Source organism: Diaporthe batatas (genome assembly GCF_019321695.1).
Source record: "Diaporthe batatas strain CRI 302-4 chromosome Unknown Contig00008, whole genome shotgun sequence".
Classification (NCBI taxonomy): domain Eukaryota; kingdom Fungi; phylum Ascomycota; class Sordariomycetes; order Diaporthales; family Diaporthaceae; genus Diaporthe; species Diaporthe batatas.
In genome coordinates this window covers 21,033-42,385 of record NW_025408555.1, presented here as the reverse complement: position 1 = coordinate 42,385, position 21,353 = coordinate 21,033, and the positions used below count along the sequence as shown (strand labels likewise).

At 57.8% G+C, this 21,353-nt stretch overlaps 8 protein-coding genes across 8 annotated transcripts; 3 read left to right on the top strand and 5 right to left on the bottom strand.

The window, feature by feature from the left end:
* Positions 1–988: 988 nt before the first annotated feature.
* On the bottom strand, positions 989–1,469 carry KVR01_007131 (uncharacterized protein; the record flags this gene model as incomplete). The annotated part of the gene is made up of 2 exons (XM_044784847.1): positions 989–1,274; positions 1,423–1,469. 2 exons carry the CDS (start codon positions 1,467–1,469, stop codon positions 989–991), a joined length of 333 nt encoding a protein of 110 aa, XP_044643384.1.
* A 3,280-nt stretch (positions 1,470–4,749) lies between these two features.
* On the top strand, positions 4,750–5,708 carry KVR01_007609 (uncharacterized protein; the record flags this gene model as incomplete). Its single annotated transcript, XM_044785682.1, has 2 exons — positions 4,750–5,313; positions 5,376–5,708. 2 exons carry the CDS (start codon positions 4,750–4,752, stop codon positions 5,706–5,708), a joined length of 897 nt encoding a protein of 298 aa, XP_044643862.1.
* Positions 5,709–6,075: 367 nt separating this feature from the next.
* Positions 6,076–9,853, bottom strand: KVR01_007286 (DNA repair protein SMC6; the record flags this gene model as incomplete). Its single annotated transcript, XM_044782661.1, has 4 exons — positions 6,076–6,115; positions 6,175–6,275; positions 6,333–9,644; positions 9,707–9,853. The coding sequence occupies 4 exons, from the start codon at positions 9,851–9,853 to the stop codon at positions 6,076–6,078; spliced, it is 3,600 nt and encodes a 1,199-aa protein (XP_044643539.1).
* Positions 9,854–10,401: 548 nt separating this feature from the next.
* On the top strand, positions 10,402–12,332 carry KVR01_007338 (uncharacterized protein; the record flags this gene model as incomplete). Its single annotated transcript, XM_044785236.1, has 2 exons — positions 10,402–10,657; positions 10,726–12,332. The coding sequence occupies 2 exons, from the start codon at positions 10,402–10,404 to the stop codon at positions 12,330–12,332; spliced, it is 1,863 nt and encodes a 620-aa protein (XP_044643591.1).
* A 983-nt stretch (positions 12,333–13,315) lies between these two features.
* On the bottom strand, positions 13,316–14,558 carry KVR01_007412 (uncharacterized protein; the record flags this gene model as incomplete). Its single annotated transcript, XM_044788698.1, has 5 exons — positions 13,316–13,468; positions 13,519–13,659; positions 13,714–14,181; positions 14,237–14,392; positions 14,490–14,558. 5 exons carry the CDS (start codon positions 14,556–14,558, stop codon positions 13,316–13,318), a joined length of 987 nt encoding a protein of 328 aa, XP_044643665.1.
* A 304-nt stretch (positions 14,559–14,862) lies between these two features.
* On the bottom strand, positions 14,863–17,382 carry KVR01_007230 (uncharacterized protein). The gene is made up of 3 exons (XM_044790843.1): positions 15,735–17,382; positions 15,362–15,661; positions 14,863–15,270 (listed from the first exon to the last, which is right to left on the bottom strand). The coding sequence occupies exons 1-3, from the start codon at positions 16,633–16,635 to the stop codon at positions 15,128–15,130; spliced, it is 1,344 nt and encodes a 447-aa protein (XP_044643483.1). The 5' UTR covers positions 16,636–17,382; the 3' UTR covers positions 14,863–15,127.
* A 245-nt stretch (positions 17,383–17,627) lies between these two features.
* KVR01_007390 (uncharacterized protein) lies at positions 17,628–19,318 on the top strand (the record flags this gene model as incomplete). The annotated part of the gene is made up of 2 exons (XM_044782743.1): positions 17,628–19,115; positions 19,190–19,318. The coding sequence occupies 2 exons, from the start codon at positions 17,628–17,630 to the stop codon at positions 19,316–19,318; spliced, it is 1,617 nt and encodes a 538-aa protein (XP_044643643.1).
* Positions 19,319–19,541: 223 nt separating this feature from the next.
* Positions 19,542–21,141, bottom strand: KVR01_007606 (cysteine protease ATG4; the record flags this gene model as incomplete). Its single annotated transcript, XM_044794067.1, has 4 exons — positions 19,542–19,953; positions 20,019–20,243; positions 20,298–20,466; positions 20,529–21,141. 4 exons carry the CDS (start codon positions 21,139–21,141, stop codon positions 19,542–19,544), a joined length of 1,419 nt encoding a protein of 472 aa, XP_044643859.1.
* Positions 21,142–21,353: the final 212 nt, after the last annotated feature.

Sequence of the window (21,353 nt, the reverse complement as noted above, 5' to 3'; positions counted from 1 at the left end):
CGACGAGGGTACGGGGTGAGTGAGTGTGCAGTGTGCAGCTTCAGCGTGGTGGACACGACACGACACGACACGACAAGGCACGACACGACACGACCGGCGCAGCTCGGATTTTTCTCCCACAGGGAATCCAATCTTGCTTCCCGTCCTGCCGTCTTGATTGCCTGGTCCAAGCTGCCAAGCCAGGCACAGCTTGGTCTGCCGTACTGTGCCCATGACGGGCTCTGATTGGTTCGGCGTGCTAGGCTGGGCGGTGGTCGAGCAAGGGTCAAGTGGGGCACGTCTATCGATACCTAGGTACATGGATACCTGTGCATGTACCGCCCGCTACCCCAGTGGGCCGTGAGGAGGGGGGGGAGGTGGTTTTTGGTTCGCAACCTCATCTTAATTCATCATCACCTAGACAGACAATTTCGTGTCTATCACCTTGGATGAGGCAGGTGGTTCCCAAATGCTATAGCCCAAAGGACTCCCGAGGTCGTCATGATGGACCCGGTCGAGACTGACCACCACCACGCAATGTGGTCCAGTCCAGAGCCAGACGACGGGCTCTCGCTCGCCTTGCCTAGGCACCTAGGTATTCGATATCAGTCAGGGACTCAGGGCATAATACAGGAAACGGAAGGTCGCATACAGTTCGCGGCTTCTTGGTCCGTGCTGACATCTTTTAGCACCGCCTTAGTGCCGCAGCCTGCAGGCCAAGATGGAAGAAGCTCCTTACATTGCTGCCCAGCACCCAGCACTCCAACCCCAGAAACCAGCACACGGCCAGCAGCCGACCTGCGTGTCCGCTTGTCCGCTTGTCCGCTCCGCCCAGGAGCCTCATGGCTGATGGCATCCTGACCGGTGCGAAGGCTCTCGGACACACGCACAATGCAATACTTTTGCATCCAGATGCTCGTCGGCGCCTGTCGTGCAACGATCCGTCCAGCCTTGCTCCCATCTGGCCAGTGGACCGACGGCGTGGGGGTGGGGGTGTGTTCAAGTGTTCCTACGGTCGCCCCCCTGGGCGGTCCAACATGTAGTTCCGTCGCGAGCTGTCTGTCTTCACTCCGGCACAGCTCGCCAACATTGTAACTCTACCCTGCCCCAGCAGCAGTATGGTGCCGCACCTCGTTGTCCTATCAGCTGCCAGCGCCGAGTACCGCACCCATGGGACGACGTACTGCTCTGCTGTAGTGCGAACTACCTTATTTATTGACCTATATTGGCGACTTGCCAAAGCTTCCTGCGCATGGTCAGTCGCACCAGGTGTGCTCACGGCCCCGCATGGCTGCCTCCCACACACCCCGTCAGTCCTCGTGGATACTGGGCCGCAGATAACCTGGCTACTGTCGACGGCACAATGATACGACGGGCAGCCCTTTGGCATGTTTTACGGTTCTTCCAAAGGCGAGCTCGTCAGGATTCGTCGTGCGAGGCTGCATGCGGAGTGGACAGCCGTTCTGCTTGTTCAAGGCGGCGTTCGGCATGGGGATGGGCCGGCGCTGCCTGGCGAGGAAACTCAAATTCCAGGGCTACGCACAATAATGTCTCTGGGACTATTACGGTCGGCCATCTCGTTGCAGGGAGGCAGCCTGACCCGTGCACTTCCCGACCCCGTCGCTGCCCGTCGACAAAGTCACCACTACCACCTGGGCATTCACAAGTCCACCAGGAGTGACCGGGACGAATCATTCGTGCGCCCACCAAGCAACCTAGTTCCCTGAGGGCGTCATGTGCAGCAGGGCTTGGGAGCTGGAGGGGGGTCTCACGCAATTGGAGTCGCTCAAAGGTGCCCACTCGGGCTCGATTAACACTCGACCGTTTGGTAGGTATACGATGTACACATGCGAGCTCAGCGCCCCATCACACGGGGCCGACAAGGGACCGTGAATACTAGCTACGTGATCCATGTCCTTGCCAATCATGCTGCGGGCTGGGCTGTATGTGCAATAAGTCTCACCCCTTCGCTCCTTCGGTCCATGTACTACCATGTCTGCCATCACTTGCCCAAGATGCCGCTACCGCTGACCGTGACGCATCACCACTGAAATCCCAATAAACCAGTGTACGGACTATCCTCTGGGCCATACGCAGGCTTCCTGATCTCGGAACTCATGTTGCTGCAAAGACCGGCCGCAGACCATACAGCTTCGCATGGTGTCTCAACGGCCGGCCTCGCTGGCTCGCGTGCGCCAGGACTATTATGACCATCATCCGCATCCAAACTCAAAGTTTCGGGCGAGCAATGTGTATCTTCCGCCACAGGAGGAAAGGTCCCCGCCGCTATGTGAGCTGTGGGTGGCCTAGCAGACAACAACGGCCTCGTGATCCGTAGCAGGTCGTGCCGGGCTTGGTTTCTACAATTCGATGGCGGCGTGCGACGCCCTGTGAGCAAGTGGAATGGGCAGCTCTCTTGCAGTCAATGGATGCCCAATCCCGCGGATGGGAACAGAGCGACAAGTCACTTGTTGCTTCAGGCGCAGGACGGGAGTGGGCTCGCTCGTGGTCGGGCCACATAGTAGAACCTACTTTTCTTCAATCAGTGGGTTCCTCCCGTAATTTATGCACAGGTCTTCATGCACACACAAAGTCGGCTGTACCCCTAGTTCTGATTAAGAGCCCGACCACGCACAGCCATCTTTGGGTGGCCACCCTGTGGACAAGTCGCATGCCACAAGCAGAAGCTCCCCCGCCCCCCCCCCCCGAGAGCGCTGCTGCTGCAAGCCCCGGACCACAGCTTGCGCCCTCCTGCACTCCGAATCATCTTGAGCGCCCAATGCCACCCACCACAAAGAGGATAATGTGACGTTACCGCTTGCAGAGTCAAGGTGATGAAGGAACGGCACCTAGGCCGGATCAGCGGCGTCAAGATCCCGAGGCTCTTGGTCGACGTGGCCTCTGCCGATAGCAAGACAGGACAATAGAGCGTTCGAGTGTGCTTAGGAAATCCAGTGCCAGCTGAGCACCGTGCCCCAGCCTGCTGTAGACGAAGATGATCGCCCAGACCCTGCCAGCGCGCCCCGGCTGGCTCCAGCTGCGGAGTTATCACTTGTCCAGCAACCGTGGGGCGTCAGACTTCCGGTAAAGACACAGCGAGACTGGACATAGATCACATAGCTTACCTTGGTTGGACAAATTGGGTTTGCCGCGAGCGTAATGGTGTCCTTGTAGATCAAGATACTTGACGGGGTGCCTGTGTGCACTTGAGGGGAGTGAAATAGGGGTGGGAGATGATAGGTATATCACACCGCTGGATCCCCACACATGGGGCCTGGCCTCGTCAGGGGATACTAGAATCAATATCAGGGGAAGTCAATCTTTTCCGGACCGGCTCCAAGGCGGCTGTGATCCCACCGGTCTGGCCTATCTATCCTTCCCCACGGTCCTCATCGAGGTAGACATGATCGGGCCCACGGCGATAGCTTCTGATTCAGTCACTGCCACCTTCAAGGCCCAGCCGGGTGGGTATCATTCCCCCATGGAAGGGACAGGCCAGGTGATACAATGCTTCCAAAGTTGTCATCCAATCCTGTGAACTGTGTGTGTTGGTCCAAGGGCCGTGTCTGTGCAACCTCTCCTGCCAAGCCACAAATGACCTGTCATGGGAGATAGGTTGGTGATTGGCTGTGGGCAGCCCAGACTCAGTGACCTCGTCAATGGCCCCATGCTTGTCTCTGGGGAAATGTTCGGTGTGAAAGGCTACACCGGCCGAGAACGTGGGGGAGTTCTACCCAAGGACGAGGAAGAGCCGGAGAAGTGGAGGGCCGAGAGAGGGCGGCGCAGTGGCCGATCAGTTGTACAGGCCAGAAGATGTCGTACGCGCAAACCCATGATATGACGGTGGGATCGATATGCCTATAAGCAGTGGAAGGCATGCGTGCGTCTTCGCCAGACATGAGGCCATTGATGAGAAACGACAGCCTGCAGTGGACACCGGCAGAATGTGAAGCTGTGGATGGAAGCATGAGCCTACCAGCATGATCGAGACAGTGATGAGCTGTATGTATACCACACCTGCCGGATAGAATAAAAAAGGCCGCTGTTCAGAGTCCCGATTTCTTAACCAAGGACAATGACTGAGGCAAGTTAGCATCAACTCTCCCGTCTTAGACGCCCCCATGGGACGTTGAATGCCCTGCCAGCCTGCAAGGTTCGTTGGGTACCCTAGCCTGACAGGGCGGGAACACAGACCTCTAGCCCCAGCGTTCCCGCAGGTGCACAGACACGCAGGCGCAGACAGACATAGGTACCTAGGTACATTGAAGACTCGACGCTTGTCCACCACAGCAGGCTCAGTCGTGGTACCTGCAACTCAAGCCAATGGGGACTCGCAAAACAGGATCGCATGGGAGCGAAAACAGATACAGGAAGAAGAAGAGTATTTGAACACAGGCCTCGACACGGGAACATGTACCCGGGCTCACTTGTTGGGTACTGCGTGTGTGTGTGTGTGTGTGCGAGCGTGGAAAAGCAAGTAAAACAAGGTACCTAGGTACCTGGGACGAAGCCTGCAGGAGCTCGCTTAGCATGGCACTGTACCTAGGTAGCTCTGAGACTTGCAGGAACAACCCTGTTGGCTGCACGTCGGCCGATCTCGAAGACGGAAGTGAGGCATCTGGGTGGAGCAGCCGCTTTTCTCTCCAGCCCGAGCTTGGGCGCCAAGGGTGAAATGTGCATGTATTACTTCATGTGAGATGATCTCTTTGCCAACGCCCAGAACCCGCCACACAACGCAGACAACGGCACCCTCAACATTGTCCAGCAGCCATGCCTCCAATTGCACGCAGGCTAACGTCCTGCACAACATCGTACCGCGTGCTACGCACCTTGGGTCGCCCGGCCTCTCCTGCTGGTGCTGGTGCTGGTGCTGGTGCTGGTGCCGGCCTGCCCACTGCCGCAAACTTGCCCCGGCCAACCCGGTCAAGACGGTCTCTGTTGCCCGGCAGCCTCTCGCCTCCGCCTCCATCTTCAAATCGCCGCTCTTTCCACTCGTACGACCACCCTGAGCCCGCTGGGCCCTTCTCCCCCACCGAGCGCGCCATCCTGGCCGCGGCCTACGCACACATCCCCCAGCACGGCTTCACACCAGAGACCCTCGCACTTGGCGCCAGGGACGCTGGCTACCTCGACATCAGTGCCAACCTGCTTCCCCACGGGGTCTTCACCCTGGTCCAATGGCACCTTGTGTCGCAACGGGAGGCCCTTGCCATGAAAGCGAATGCCCTGTTCGGGGGTGAAGAGGCAAAAGCTCTCGGTGTGGGAGCAAAGGTGGAACTCTTGGCGTGGGAGAGGCTCATGGGCAACAAGCATGTCATCGGGAAACTGCAAGAGGTGAGTCGAGCTTAGCAGCACAGTTTTTTCTCCCCACCACTGCTGACGGGACTGTCGAACAGGCACTCGCAATCATGGCCCAGCCCTCCTGCGTTCCGGCGTCCCTTGGGGAGCTGGCCAAGTTGTCTGACGAGATTTGGTTTCTTGTCGGCGACACAGCCGTCGACCCGTCCTGGTACACGAAGCGCGCCTCCCTGTCCGCCATTTACGCATCCACCGAGCTGTTCATGACAACCGATCACTCCACCGGATTCCACGAGACGAGAAAGTTCCTCCAGAGGCGACTGGCCGAATCTCACGAGCTCGGCAGCACCTTGAGGTCAATGGGGACCTGGGTGGGCTTCACAGCGAGTGCAGGTCTGAATGTCCTGAGAAGTAAGGGCGTGCGGATTTAGCAAGGTCATGAAAAACTCTCTACTACTTAATACAACCGCCCAGCTGCAGGCTGGGAACACGTCTGGAGACGTAAATACTCCCACGCGAGCGAAGCGCTCTTGTAGTACTACATGTATGAAGCAAGTATGGCGAGGGGCCCCGTAACTCGCCGCTTCCGCTGCCCTTGTGTTCGGAAACCGGCAGTGCCTGGGCCCCAAGAATAAGTGGTGCTGAAGGTGATGTGCAGTGTACGCCCAAACGCCTGGCAGTCAGAACCTCCGCTGCGTCCCAACACTCATGGACACCGCCCAAGATGACCGCGCAAATTGCTTTTTGTGATGCGAAACAATCGCGCACTGTCATCACGAGAAACGTGGATTCATCTGTCTAAAAGTCTGCAAGTCGCCTCTGGCGAGGATCGGTCAACCTGAAGCAGTCTGTCAGTCTCCCGCGAGTTCCTAGGGCATGAGACGCCTCTCAACGTACCTGGTGATCTTCACGTCCTTGTCCAAGCTCGCCCGCCCCTCGATGGCGTTTGGCGTGATCAGTATGTACTGTCGGCTGATAGAGCTGCGCGCGGCGGAAATCTGCGATGTTTTAGCGACGGCAGCCCTGGGCCCCTGGGCTGTGGATTTGCAACTTACCAGCATGTTTGTGCTGATTGCACGGTTGACGTTGTCCATGAAGACGTCGAATTCGTCCAGGCACCGGAGCGGAGAGCCCATGGCCTCCCATATCGCGAGCAGCAAGCAGATTGACGAGAAAGATTTCTCGCCTCCGGATAAGGTCTTCGTGTTGCGAGCGGCAGCATTCTTGCGGGTCTTATCGGGCTCGACTTGTACCTCGAGAGTGTGGGTATAGTGGTCCAGAATAAGCCTGCCCCTGAAGTCACGCTCGCTGAGAAGAAACATGAAGTTGGCGCGGGAGTTCGAAGAGATATAGCGTTGAAACATCCTCCACTTTTCCAGACGATTCTCGAGGAGTTTCTTGAAGTTCCTGTTGGCCGTTCTGACCAGCTCGATCTCCTCCTTGAGCTGCTCCAGTTCTGTCCTCGCAGTGTTCGCTCGACCTATCACCTGCTCATCGGTCGTGCCCCGCCTGCGCTCGCGTTCTTTCAGGGTCTTGCGTAGAGACTCGTAGCTGATCAGCAGGGCGTCGTATGTCTCCCCTTCCCCCACGTGGGCCCGCTCTGGACACGCTTCTGATGCCGCTGCAGTGATCTCGCGTACTGTCTCTTCCAGTTTCGCTCGCTTGCCTTCAAGCCTCGCCTTCTCGTTCTGCGCTATCCGCAAGCTGTCATGAGCCTCGTTCTTCTGTTGCACAGAGATGCTGCGCGAGTCGGTGCACCTCTTGACTCTGTCTTCGGCTTTCCTCAATCTCGCCTCGAACTCTTTCAAGCTCTTCCTCTCGGTGTTGAGGACTGCCTTGAGTTCTTCAACCCGCTTGTTCTGCTCTGTCTTTCTCAGGGTAAGGGCGCCATATTGGCCACCATGGAAGTCGTAATCCTCCTGATGCTTCTTCAGGTCCTCGCGGAGGCCCTCAAGCCGCCCGTCAGCCCCATCAAAAGAGTCGAGTTCCCGTTGGATGTCTTCGATTTCCACTTTGATTTCCCGCAGCCTCTGTTTGTTCAAGTCCATAGTCTTCTTGGCCTTGTCCAAGTCTCGCCGGGCCTGCTGCGTGATCTGCTGCTGCTGCTGCTTCTGCTGCCGGACTTCACTCAGCTCCAACTCGAGATGCTTCATCCTCTCATTTTGAACGGACACCTCTTGGAGCGAGTCACTACGGAGACGAGGCTTCTGGTTCCGGTCGGGAGGGCGGACTGGCGAAGAGGTGACCCTGTTTGCATTGGCCATAACACGCACCCCCCACCCAAAACCCTTCTCTTTAAAGAGATGAATGCATGCAACGACGTTGCGTGGCGGTCCAGTGCTGTCCATCATGATGCGCTCGGCGTCCAGCTTCGTCTCGACAAGCAAGGTTTGCTCAATCCGATGGTTGATGATGAGTTGGGATCGAATTAGCGGGTGGTTGATCTTGAGGATACGCAGAATGGTGTCGAAATTCTCGTCAGGCTCCGTCCTCGAGGTGTCGATCGGCCTTGGGTTGGCGATAAAGATGGGACACCTGTTCAGGCCCAGCTTCTTCATCATGTCTCGGAGCCGCTGTTGATCGCGCTTGCTCGTGACGACGAAGCCGTTCAGGGTCTCTCCGAATGTCCTTTCCAAGATCGGTGACCAGACCGGCTTCTTGACCTGGACGTGGGCGCCGATGGGCCCGACGGGCTTGTGATCAAACCCGGCATCGTGCTCGATCATCCTGAGCAGATTGGGCACCGCTTGTTCATACCCTTCATAGAGCGATCCCTGCCCTCGCTCCAGCTCCTTGATCCTGTTCTGCGTCGCCCTGATCTCGTCCTGTTTCTGGTGAATGTACTTGTCGATGGTCTGGGACTCCTTGTCCGCGTCCGAAATGGCCTGTTTGATATCGGGGAGCTTCTTTCTCGCAGTCTCGGACTCCGTCTCAACTTCTTGCTGCCTGGCCTGGGCTGCCTCTAGCTCTCCAATCTTCCGAGCGTGTGCATCCCCGTTCAGGTCCTGCAGCCTCTGCTCCTCCTCCTGTATCCTCTTCTCGTACTCGTTGATGCTTTCTAATGCAGACTGTCCTTGAGAGCGTGCGTCACGCTCATTGTTGTGGATTCTAACCAGATCCTTCTGGGCATCTTCATAGTCCTGTTGGGCCTTATCAAAGTTGGCTTTCAGAGTCTCGCCATCTTCCCTGGAGGCTCTCAGAGCTTCCTCAGCCTGTGCCAGCTTCTCGTCGACGACCTCTAGCTCCTGGGTCCTCTGCGTGAGCACGTGCTGTGCGCCCGCGATCTGCCCATCGGCCTGGGAGATATCCTCCTCGTTCCGCTCGGTCTTGCGCTCGGCTTCGGCTACCTGGGCCCAGATTGCCTTTTGGGAGAGCAGCCGGCACTGTTTCCGCATGTCCTCAGCCTGCAAGAAGATTTCATACTCCCTCTTTGACTTGTCGTACTCCTTTTGCGCGTGTTCCAGCCGGATCTCGAGATCGCCTTCCTTGTTTTCGTTTGAGGTGGCGTACTCCTCAATGATGCGGTAGTCGTCATCAAGCTGTTGCAGTTGGACGCCCTGGAGGAAGAACTTGTATTTTTGCTTGGCAGAGGCCTGGTTGAGGAACTGGCGCGCGTTGTCCTGGGAAAGGATGTTTAAGGGGTTGTCGACCTGGAGACAGTAATACTCGACGATCTGGTCCACCTCGGATTTCTTGTCGGATACTAATTTGCCGTTCTGGGATTTGAGGCGGAAGCCGCTCCCACCGTTGCGGTTGAAGTGCCGTTCGACGATGATGACGTCGCCGTAGAGATCGCGCTGGTACGCGTCATGGCCCTGGTTCTTGATCTTGACAATCAGGGCAGAGCTTTCAGCTCCTTCCTTGATGAAATTCTTCAAGCTGCCGCCGCGGTTGGTGGAGCTGGCCTTGGCGCCCAGGCAGAGGGTGATGGCGGTGAGGACGGCGCTCTTGCCGCTGCCGTTCTCACCAACAATGAAGTTGAGGAGCGGGCCAAGCGGGACGTGCAGCCTCTTGTGGCACATGAAGTTGATGCACTCGATGCTTTCGAGTATGCCATTCTCGGCGGCGTGGTTGAGATCGCCGGGGCGGTTGGTCCGACGAGCCAGGCTCTTCTGTTGCAGCCTCTGCGTGGCGCGCCGGTCATCCTCGTCGGCGTGCTCGAGGTGCTTGAATCCCGCATCTCGCATGATCTCGTACTGCGTAGCGGCCGGTTCATCGCGACGGTCTGCCGCGTCTTCCATCGGGACATCCTGCTCATCCTCGCTCGACGCATCTGAAGGGTCGCGGGCGGCTCTGGCCCCAGTCCTGGGCTGTGCAGCCCTCTTGTGGGCGCTGGCCGGCTCCGAGACACGCGGGCGTTTCCTCTGCTGCGAGTTGCATGTCAGCCAGATTCGGGCTTGCTGAGGAGTGCAGGGAACGGCAGACTCACCGGCTCACTGCGCAGCCCGGAGCTGGCCTGGTGGACATGTACGAGCTCATCTGCTTGATCTGAATCGTAGTCGGCGGCGACTTCCTCTCTGCGGCGGCCGCGCTTTCGAGACGCGGCGCCGATGTTGTTGACGGTCGCAGCGGGCATCTTTGGCAGCCAAGGTTGACCTAGACGACGCCGGTTTTTATATGAGCATGAGCTGTCGAGGGATGGAAGGCATGGGCGTGCACGATGGTTGAGATGATATGGTTGTGCAGTGTCGCTATCGCAATCACGGCCAGGCGAAATCGCGGGAGACGCGCACCGCGTTTGGGGATGGGTTGATGCGGGACGGCACTTTAGCGCGGACGTGTGAAATAGTGTACTTAAGTACTGTAATACAGGAACAAGGTTGCTCTACTTGTGGGCCGTCCCCAACGGTTTAGCAGTTAGAGTTCACGGACGCGTTCCTTCCAAGATTTTCACAGTAGACCGTAGCAGGAGCTGGCATGCAGGCTTTACTGGGCGGATTACCTGCCCATCAGCATACCTAGGTACCTAGGTAGGCAGGTTCCAAGAGGTTTCTACGCCTAGAGCAGGTACTTGGGTACTTAGGCAACCAGGGTAGGTTCAGTGCCTCTGTAAACTTCACCCCACCTGCCGCTTGAACAGACGTAAGCCACCACGCACGCCGTAGGACGAGCTGCTGGGCAAGAATGGCAGAACCAGCCGGCCCGGAAGCAGGGGCAACTGCAGATGGCAGTTTCAGGGGGTTCGAAAGATCTCTGCCGGAGAACTGCGTCGAGTACATGCTGTTCGTCATCGACACCAAGCTTGAGCAGCAGCGCCAGCAGCACGTCTTCTCCCGCCTCGACGCCGTGAGGAAGGCCGCTGTCCAGCTTTCCAGTCGCCTCACCAGTGAATACGTTTGGCAGCGGGGTGCCTTCAATGTCGAGGTAAAATCCGACAAAGGCGGGTCCCACGCCCCCCAATGCCTTCCAGCCGCCCGCAAGCTCAGTCTCGCTGACAATACGCGGCAGGTCTCGTCTATCTCCACGGCGTCACCGACTATGGAGATTCGGTAGAGGATGAATGGCTCATCGTCTACCTCCTCCGTGAGCTCACCAAGCAGTTCCCTGACCTGTGGGTGCGCATCTCGGACAGCGACGGCGAATTCCTGCTTGTCGAGGCTGCCAACGTCTTGCCCCGGTGGTTGAGCCCCGAGAACGATGCCAACAGGGCCTGGGTTCATGCCGGGCAACTGCGCATCATACCTCTTGCTCCTGATGGCAGCCCCCAGCCTCAGACCATCACACTCCCCCAGGCTGTCAGCACACTCCAATCCGCCTCCCAAACCCTCGTTCACTCGCCATTCGTCGAGGCCGAGGCATTCTATCGCCTAGAGAAATATCCTGCTCAGATCCAGGACTCCATCCATTATGCCATGGTCTCGATACCAAGGCGGCTTGCCTATCTTATTCACCAGGCCCCCAGGTCTATTGCACCGGCTGTAGAGGCCTTCTACCTCAGAGATCCCATCGCCATGAAGCCCTTGATGTCATCTCCGGGCGCGTCCCTTGTCTTTTCACCACGAGACTTTGTTGATGTGAGCGTCAAGTTCACAAAGGTCCTCTATGCACAGCTCAAGTCCCAGGTCTTTTCAGCTCCCCCGGCCTGGAACCACGTCTTCTCGTCTTCGGAAAAACAGGCTGCCGGTTCCGGCGGCGGAGAGGTCGCCCAGAACAAGCACGCCATGCTTGAGCTGGGAATGAAGGTTACCTGTGGCTATGAGATGTTGGCATCAACCGCAGCCAAGAGTAGCAACCGCGCGGCTCGGGAAATCGCACTATTGCTTCAAGACCTGGCAGAGGATGGAGACTCGGTGCTTCCCACAGACGCCGATATTGCATCCTGGGAGAACTGCTCCCGGAATGATGACGACTCGTGGATGGACATCAACTTTGAAGATTTCGAAAGGGAGCTCGAGGGCAAGGGGCTGGCTCCCAAGACAGGTACATTTGCCGATGCCGGCGCCCCTGCTGATCTTCGCAAGATTGTATCCCGCTTCGAGGCTTTTCTCAACGACGACAAGGCCGGCCTTGACGGAGCTGAGCACGATGAGATGGACGTGGATGACGACGAGGACGAGGACGAGGATGAGGACAGCGACAGCGAGGACCATGAGATTAGCTTCGACGAAGAGGAGTTCGCCCGTATGATGCGTGAGATGATGGGGCTGCCTGCGGACGCTAACAAGTCCACCAACACGAGTGGTGGGAAATCATCTGGTGCGGATCTGCCAAAGAACAACCGTGAGGATGAGGAAATCAGACAACTGTCCGAGCAGATGGAGGCAGAACTGAAGGGGTACGGGGCGCTGAGCTTGAATACTGAGGCGGATAAGCCGCGGGCCCTTAAAGGCAAGGGCAAGGAAAAGGAGAAAGAGGTTTCGGAGAAGACTGCCCTTCAAGGGACCGATGATGAAGGCGAAGACGAAGAAGTTGACATCGACTATAACCTGGCGAAGAACATACTCGAAAGCTTCAAAGGCCAGGCTGGTATGGCCGGGCCTGTAGGGACAATGCTTGCCGGCATGGGCATTCAGCTCCCTCGTGACGAAGGTGAGGACGAGAGTGGTCGCACTTGAGTGTCTGCTGTCATAAAGGGGGAAACGGGGGAACAATACAAGGCAACCGTATGTCATACCGCTTGAGCATGTGCGAGCGTCCAGATAGACACGTGTCTCTGTTTTCATGTCGCCATGTTCGAGTCCAACACCACCATGCTATCCATCTCTGCGGCTGAATGTTGCGTTCCAAGGCAGTGTTGGAAAGCTCACTTCATCCATCTCAAGCTGACCGCACCCCATGGCTCAGACGTCACTCTCCTCCCTGCAGGTGAATGATCCATCCTGTACGTTGGAAGAGGCCAGATTTTCGTTGTTGAACAATATACCTCGCCGAGATTAGGAGTTGGACAAAGCAGTCGGATGTTTTCGTCTTCTTGACGCTCTATTTGCTTGATGGACAATGTAGCCGCAAGACCCATGAGAACCTTTGGGGCTTTCCATTCGCGCGGTTGGCAGTGCCAGTCGACCAGTCTCACGAAATCGGTAGAAGGACCAAATCGGACTCTATGAAATCTACCTCGAATAGTTCGACCATCTTTTTCCCTACTCTCGAAGCACGGGAATTTTCCAATGAACCCAGCTCTTGGCGTCCATGCTCCGTGAGACCACGGCAGGAACAGCCAAAGATCCATGGCACAGACATCGGCACAGGGCATTGCGTGCTTGCTGTTGATCAACCAGGCTGGGTGGTTCAAGGCGGGTTTCCAAGGGTCACTCTAACCTGCTAAGAAACAGCCGCCGTCTCTGTCACCCGGCTCGCCACAGTTGAGAAGCCCAAGACCGCCCGACTAACTCGGCGAAAAAGGCCCGTACGCTTCAAGTGGGAGTTCCAGCCTTGCAATCGCCATACGATGCGGGAAACCCTCCCGCCCCGGCGCTGCGAATACGCGCACACCGACCGAACGACCCGACCTGCTCCCAGGTGCGAGGTCAGGCTTTGACGCAACATAGGGGATACACGAGGTGTTTCCGCGCCGCTGGGTTTGCCCGTTCCAGGCCGTCTATGTTGTCGAAGGTGCCTCGGCGCCAACACTCTTCTCTTCAGGCACAGTGGCTTCAGCCTTGCGTTCGCTTGACAGTTTGTAGAGTTCTGTCAGGTTGTACCTCTTCAGACTCTCCCAGTCGCCGGGGACAACACTCAACCCGCAGACCGTCTATGTAGCTCTTAGCACCACGCTGTGGTCGGGAGAAAGGGTGGCCATACCTGGTAAATTTCCACCAGAATAACCTTGTCTGGGGAACCAAGGTTCACCTTGTGGATGGGATCGATGGATTCAGCGATGCGTTTGATGACGTCGTCCCTCTTCAGGGTACTGTGACTGCGTATAGACGGTCGAATGGCGTACTACAGACACGATGGTCAGCGAGAGCATGAACCCGGTTGGACTCGCCGTCTTACCGTCGCAGGCCGTGTCTCTTGGCCGGCTCCGTCGTGCTGGGCCTCGGACTGTGCATCTGCGGCTCCGGGGCTCGAGTCTTCTCCAGTGCCAGCAGAATTGAGCTTGAAGTGTCCAGCGAGAGCCTTCCTCGTCGCATCGTCGAGGCCGCTCTCGGAAGCCTTTGCGATGGCAGTGAGAGGCGTCAGCCTGTTCAGATACCGGGCCTTGGCACCTCCGTGGCCAGTGGTAGCCGCATCCTGGCAAATGCGCCTGGCGAACTCGACGGGCTCTATTGGGGCCCTGCATCGCGTGAAGAGCACGCACTCCTCCTTGATTCGCACCTCTGCGAGCACACTGTCGGATGTCCGCTTGCCCTTGTCCTTCAAGGCGCCGAGTTCCTTCTTGATGGCGGATTCGATGTCCTCGTCCTCCGCATCCGAAGCGTTGTCATCCTCCCTGGATTTGATTCCGTACATTTTCTCGGCATACTGAAGCCCCTGTAAGCAAACACCGCCATCCCCGCAGCCACAGGGAGCCACGAACCTCGTCGAACAGGAGCTCCATCTCCCTCGCGGCCTTCCCCTTGACGTGCAGGGGGCAGGTCACCCAGATGCCCATGTCGCCAGGCTCGATGGCATTGGCCTTGGGCCTGTCTGATGCCTCTGCCCTGGGAACCTTCCATTTGCCATTGTTGCCCTTCTGTGTATATTGTCAGCCTCGCCTGTGAGTGTTCTCTGGATGCGAGAGCGACCGGAATCCTGGACAGGGAATACTCGCCGGCCAGCCCGCGACTCACCTTCTTCTTTTTGAAACCAGCACCGCCTGAGGAACCACTGCCGGCTTTCCTCTTATTAGAATCTGCCATTTCAACTGGTTTCGGACCAAGCGGTGAGCGTGCAGGTAGGTTGAAGGTGACCGTTCATGAGTTGGTGGAAATTTCATTGCCTCTCCTGGGGGTGGGTGGTCTAGGACTAGCGATACAGGGTTAAGCCCTAAGGTTGAACCACCACCTTAGGTTGAGGTGGATGGGACAGTGGAGGTGGGGGACCGAGTTGCAGTCACATTAAGAATACGTCTCGGTTTTTCTAATATGGATGACGACCTCGACGTTCCACTACCCAGCTCACTTAGTCACTGAGTATTTTTGTTCTGTAGGAAGGCTGCCCCCAGAACCACAGCCCTACGACGGACCGTACGAAAAAGGAGTTTGCCGCGATCCACCGATATAAACTTCCAGCCACGTCAAGGTCAGCTCCTGTTGAACACAACATTGAATGGTGCGTGTTCGTCACCTGCAAGATTGGTAGATTGCATGTAGTCGCGCTTGCTTTTGTGATCCACTAGTACTATTCATGAGTGTGTCAACCGACACCATTTCCGCTGAGAGCATACTGAATATCGCTTGCTTGGGTATCAAGATGTTGTCTGCCAACGCTACATCACATTACAAGACGAGTGCTTGTATTCGTCACCAAATATCTCCCGGCCCCTCTCGATCTCGTTGGCCTTCTGTTTCTCGTCTGTCTCGCGGCGAAAGTACAACCGCATGAACTTTTCCAGGTTCTTGTCGATATTCGCTGCCGGCGAATGTTAGTACGGCGGATACGACTACGACTCATCCATGGTTCGTCAAAGGTGGAATGCCGACGGGCGCCGTCTTGTACTTACACAGGTCAGCCTCCATGACTACCTCGTCGCGGCAGAGTGGGCACTGCTTCTTGTTTTCGCGTTGCATCTTGATGACGCAGCGAACACAGAAGATATGTGAGCACCTGAGGCGGACGGGGTACCAGGCGATGGAGAAGCAGATCGGACAGTTGTAGTCATCCACCCGGGGCACGACCGAGACCACCTCCTGCGCGAGCTGAGCACACATCTTCTTGGCCACGTTCCCGGCGAGAAACCTCTGCGACCGGACCGCTGCGCGGAATGAGACAGATGCACCGAGGCTCGTCCGTTTGTCAAACTCTGTCTCCAGGTTAGTGTCTGTCGCCGTCCTCGGGAGCAAGTCTCGGGAGGGCCGCAAGGGCTTGTCACGCACTCTTGAGGATTTTGTTGATGGCTGTCTTGTTGATCTCCTGGAACTTTAGGTTCTGGAGCAAAGTGGCGTTGAGCTGCAGGAAGCGGGTGTAAGCGAGCCTGCTGGACGGCATTTTGAACTTGTTCAACAGGTCCCGCCTTTGGATCTCCCTCTGGAACCACACGAGGTTTTGCACGGCTTTTGCGCTCGACCGAGAGCCGTGGTCGAGCTCGTGAGAGGAGAAGAAGACTTGAGCATCGACATAAACGTCGAAAATCTCTCGCCAGCGGTTGAGGTCCGACTTGGAGAACTTGGCCGGCCTCGTGACGGCCGAGACATCGTGGCCGAGAACGGTAATGTCACCTTCCATGGACTTCTCTTCCTGCTGCTGGAGGATGTCCAGACTGTCAACATCGCTCTGAAGGATGTTGAAGAACTCGCCATCAAAGACCAGGGGGATCTCAATGCGCTCGAGGCCAGCCTCGGCTCCCGCCAAATGCCCCTCAGCCATACGTGGTGCATCGTCCTGGGCCACGGCGTCTGGGCCCTGGCCTGAGGGGGGAAGGGGGGGATGCCTGCCGGACAGCCTGTGTAGGAGCTCCCTCGAGGCAGGAGAAAGGCCAGCATCGACAGGCTGGCCGTCCTGGAGGTGGACGAAGACGGACAGACATGGGCGCAGCGACTGGGAAGGGGCATGGTCGAGGTTGTACCGTGCCATGGGGACGGGTATGCCGTCAGCAGACACGGTCTGAGCAGCCCGCAGCTGTTGCAAAGTGCTGTTGTCAAGGCCGAGTTCCTGCAGCTCGCGCTGGACCTTCTTCAGGCATTTCTTGAGCTGCGAATAAGGTATGGCGGCGGAGAGCCAGTGGTCAGGGAAGGCCTCCCGCTCGAGGGTCTCCTTGAACTCGTGAGCGAACTTCATATCGAGTCCGACCTCTATGAACGCAGCTTAGAAATGGGACACGCAACGAGTGGTGGCGTCGACGGGAGATGCATCTCGGCCTAGCAAGGCGACGGCAAGTGCGTGTTCCTGGGGCGGTGCTGGCCTAGGGTGAGCGCCAGGTGCGATACGTAAGGTCCGGGTGGGCATGTATATACTCGGTATACAATACACCTGGGTCGTCGGGTGCTGCTGGCCTTTTTGGTATGATTGCCTGATGGCGAACAGCAAGGCTAGCGAGTGGGTGGGAATTCTCTGCGCGGCGGGAGGATGGCGCCGTCTCCCCCCCCCCCTTTGCAGGTCAGGGCGGCTTTGCTGCCGAGTTCCTTGATGCAGACCCAGATCGTCACCCACGCGCAACCACAAGCTTGTTCTCCCAACCGTCCGTTTCGGCGGTCCAGCTGAAGGAAACCGAGTCAGGACGTGACTCGACCTGGGCAGTCAGAGTCCCAGGCTGGGCTGTAGATGCACGAGCGGAGCCAGGCGGGGGGTGCCAGTGACCTCTCGCCTCGCCTGCTGTGATTGTCATGGGCCACTGGATCGTGATTCGGATCTGTTGTGTTTTTCCACCAGACGGTCCGGATGGTCTTCTCAATCTTGGCCTTCGTACATGACACACGATGTAAACAGCGTGCCGTATGGGAGAAATGTGCGAGTGCACACTGTCAGATCCTGAGGTTGTGCATCGCGACCCAGGCGCGGCTTATCCCAGCAAGAAATGGCCTGGTTCCAGAGGCCTCTGGTGCCCCGCCATCAAGGAATAGCGTGCTACTACTACTAGATGCTAATACTCCACCCGGCCTGGGTCTAGACTATACTCGGTACATAGTACTTTTTTTCTGTGTTGCGGCATGTTGCCCTGATAACTTAACCCTCGCTCTGTGTTGGAGGCCGACCACAACCCTCCGCATCCATCATCTGCTGGGGAAATACTGCTCGCCCACAACCCCGCGCTGCCAGTCCCAAAATCGTCCATGGGCGCACAGCAATCATCGCACGAGGGCACCGGCGCCCACAACGCCCATGACGCCCATGACGGATCTGCGGCGGCGCGCAAGACATGTTATTACGAGGTCCTCCAGGTAGACCGGTCTGCTCCCGACTCGGAAATCAGAAAGGCATACAAGAAGAAGGCACTCGAGCTGCACCCCGACCGCAACTTCAACGACGTCGAGAACGCCACCAGGAAGTTCGCCGAGGTTCAGACCGCCTACGAGATCCTCTCCGACCCTCAGGAACGGGCCTGGTACGATTCTCACCGCGACGCCATCCTCCGTGGCGATGCCGACTCCGACGATGCCCCGTCCGAGCACTACAATGTCCGCCTGACCACCACCGAGGAGATCATGACCCTCATCGGCCGCTTCAACCGCTCTGTTCCTTTTAACGACACCCCCAATGGTTTCTTTGGCATACTGGACATCACCTTTGGCCAGCTCGCTACCGAGGAGGAGGCAGCATGCCAGTGGGAAGGCGTCGCGCCCGTCGAATACCCACCCTTCGGCTCCAGCCACGACGACTATGACCTCGTTGCCAAGCCTTTCTACAACGCCTGGTCCGCCTTTGCAACCAAGAAGTCTTTTAGCTGGAAGGAGAAATGGCGGCTTTCCGACGCCCCCGACCGCCGTGTGCGCCGGCTGATGGAGAAGGAGAACAAGAAGATGCGTGACGACGCCATACGTGATTTCAACGACGCTGTCAGGTCGCTTGTCGCATTCGTCAAGAAACGCGACCCGCGATACGTGCCCAACACCCAGTCCGAGGCGGAGAGGCAAAAGGTCTTGCGTGATTCTGCGACCGCCCAGGCTGAACGAGCCCGCGCGGCAAACCGGCAAAAGTTGAGCGAGGCTTCCGTCGCGGAGTGGGCGCAGTCCAGGGAAGACCATGACGAGCACAATGACGAGTTCGCAACCAGCGAGGAGGAATCCGAGGTGGAGCACTTCGAGTGTGTTGTGTGCAACAAGACGTTCAAGAGCGAGAAGCAGTACGAGGCCCACGAAAAGAGCAAGAAGCACGTCAAGGCCGTGCAGCAGCTTCGGAGACAGATGAAGCGCGACAACCAGGCCTTCGATCTGGACGAGCCCGCTGGCCCGGTTGATGACCAGGGCGATGAGCCCGAAGCAATGGATGCCGCGCAAAATTCACTCGAGACTGACGCCCAAGCCCATGTGGTGCGCGGGCAATTACATGAGGAGGTGGACGAGTCGGCTGGGTCGTCTTCTGAGACGTGGAATGACGAGTACGCACCGCGGGAAGTCGTCGAGGGACGTCTCGCGCCAGGTCCAAAAGCAGACAGTCCGAGCGAGAGCGACGTCGGCGACGAGCTCAAAACACAGATGACAGAGGTGACTCTCGATGATGACGACGACGACCCAGCGCCCGCCCAGGAGAAGGCCAAGCTGAACAAGGCCAAGCTCAAGAAGGCCAGGAAGGAGGCCAAGCAAGCGGCCCAGACCTCCTCGGTACGACGGAAACCTACCTAAGTACCAAAATCACGTGGGCCGGTTGCATAGATTTGACTGACACGCAAATCTAGAACAAATGTGCAGTGTGCGACGAGGAATTTGAGTCTCGCACTAAACTCTTCAAGCACATCCGAGAGGAGAACCACGTTGGACTCAAGCCGGCGACATCAGCTGGTAAATCCGGTAAGAAAAAGAGGTGACCGCTCTCTTACTACTGAGTATAAGTGGCTGTGCTCCTGCCCCGTCAAAGCAGCAACGCCATCCCAGATGATTCCCCCGCTCCCTTTCACCAGTCGCTTGAAACCGACCGTGGCTTTGTGGCTTTGCACTTTGTAAAGGGGGCAGTCCTGGGAATGCAGGCCCGCACGTCCTCCACGCGACTCCGTCAAGACAAAAGGGACCAGCTTGGACCCAAGGGAAGTATCACGCATCAAGGGCGGGGTCATCGTCGTCGTCATCACTCAGGGTCTCAACCTCATCAATAGCGCCCTCTCGCTCCACGGGAAGACCACGCGCGGGATCATGTTCGGAGACCCTGATGACGGCCTTGCCCTGTACATACCTCACCGAGTCTTTCCACGTGTCCCAGTCTTCCTCATCTCTGATCAGAAACCCGATCAACATGCTGGGGTCCATCTCGCGCACATGCAGTCGACGGAGTCGTCTCGTATGACACGAGTCAATATCCTCCTTTGAGTACTTCTCAACGTCCTCGTGGAAGGGCAAGGCGGGTCTGGTGAAGTGCGGGTCGAGATAGAAAAGGTAGGACCCTGGCTCGGAATTGTCACCTGCCCGCTGCGACCCGACGAAGTAGTGTGATTGCGACGGGCGGCCGCTGCGTCAAGGTAGATAGATGTTAGCGAAGACACACCTTTGCGGAGGTACAGTTTGGCTGCATACCCGGCAATGCCCACGGACTGCGGCAGCTGAAGCGTGGCCGTGAGCGACTCCCAATAAACCTGGTTAATCTTGTCGATACCTAGCCGCGTTCCGACCAGTATCAGGGTCGGGTGAAAAGTCTCGCCGTCAGGCTTGGCGACTGCCATGAAGCTATCCTCGTAGACATCAGGTAGGTCACCTGTCGAGTAGACACGCAACAACGGCTCGTTGGAGCTGGCAAGAGCCCTAGACAGGGATCAGCGGCTTGACACGCGTTGGACCGCAGCCAGGGGCGCTCACTGTATACACCGCGCAGTCGCTGATGGCCCGAACCACTCGCCTGGGTACTTGCCGCATGCAACCGCGCCATGTCTGACAAAGTTGTGAACGGAGTAGGGGGCCCGCGGGTCGTCTGCAAAGCGGGCTAGGAGTTCACGCTCCTCGCGGTCAGCCGTACCTCGGCGCCAGTCTATCGTGATGATTATCAGCGAGAATCCCGTAGAGGCGCGCTTCCATGTCACGGGGTCTCACCGCGGCCGAGTTGGCAGATTGACAGAGTGTTGGCCAAGAGACTCTGTCCAGAGCGTATCATACACCCCCAGCCTGTATCGGATGGGAACCCGCCTTGGTCGGCAAGGCTCTTGAGGCGCATGGCAAAGGAAAGAGAAGCAGAGGCCTTTGGGTCCGTAGACCGGGCAATAGGCTCGAAGTTGGATCGATAGGTCATCCAAATGCGGGACTCGAAGTCGTCCATGAAAGCAGGAGGCCATCCGTTGTCCTCGGCCGAGGCCTCGTAAGCCAGGGACGAGGACACACTGCTCGAACTCGAGTCGGGAGGCGTTTCGGTTTCGGGGCCGGCAGCTGGGGTAGAGCGTGACGTAGCGGCGGACGGCGTCGGCGGCGGTGTCCCCTCGGAGGTTGCAGCGGCCTCGGAAGCGGGAGCCTTGCGGGTGGGAGACTCGTGGGTATAAGAGCGGCCCAGACACCAGACGGGCCTGTTGGCGGCGCGGTCGTTGAATGGTTGCGGATCCCATATCATCTTGACGATGCGTCGTCCAACCCGACCAGCCTCGGCGGCCCCGGCCATTACCGTCTCCCTGGCTGTGCCCACGGCCAGCTGGGTCCTCTGGGACATGTCGGCCATTATGCTGCGCCGCCCGTGTGACGAGGGCGGACGTGGGAAGAGTCGAAGCGGGAACTGGGCTTATAAAAATAGCGGTCGGGCACGTCTATCTACCTAGGAATTCTGTTTGGATTAGTACAGGGCGCGGGAATGCTGCCTGCCTGCACGGGGTATGAGCGGCTTTCGCTCATGCCGTGGGGGGGATCCAGAGGCCGGCCGAGGCTCGGGTCAGG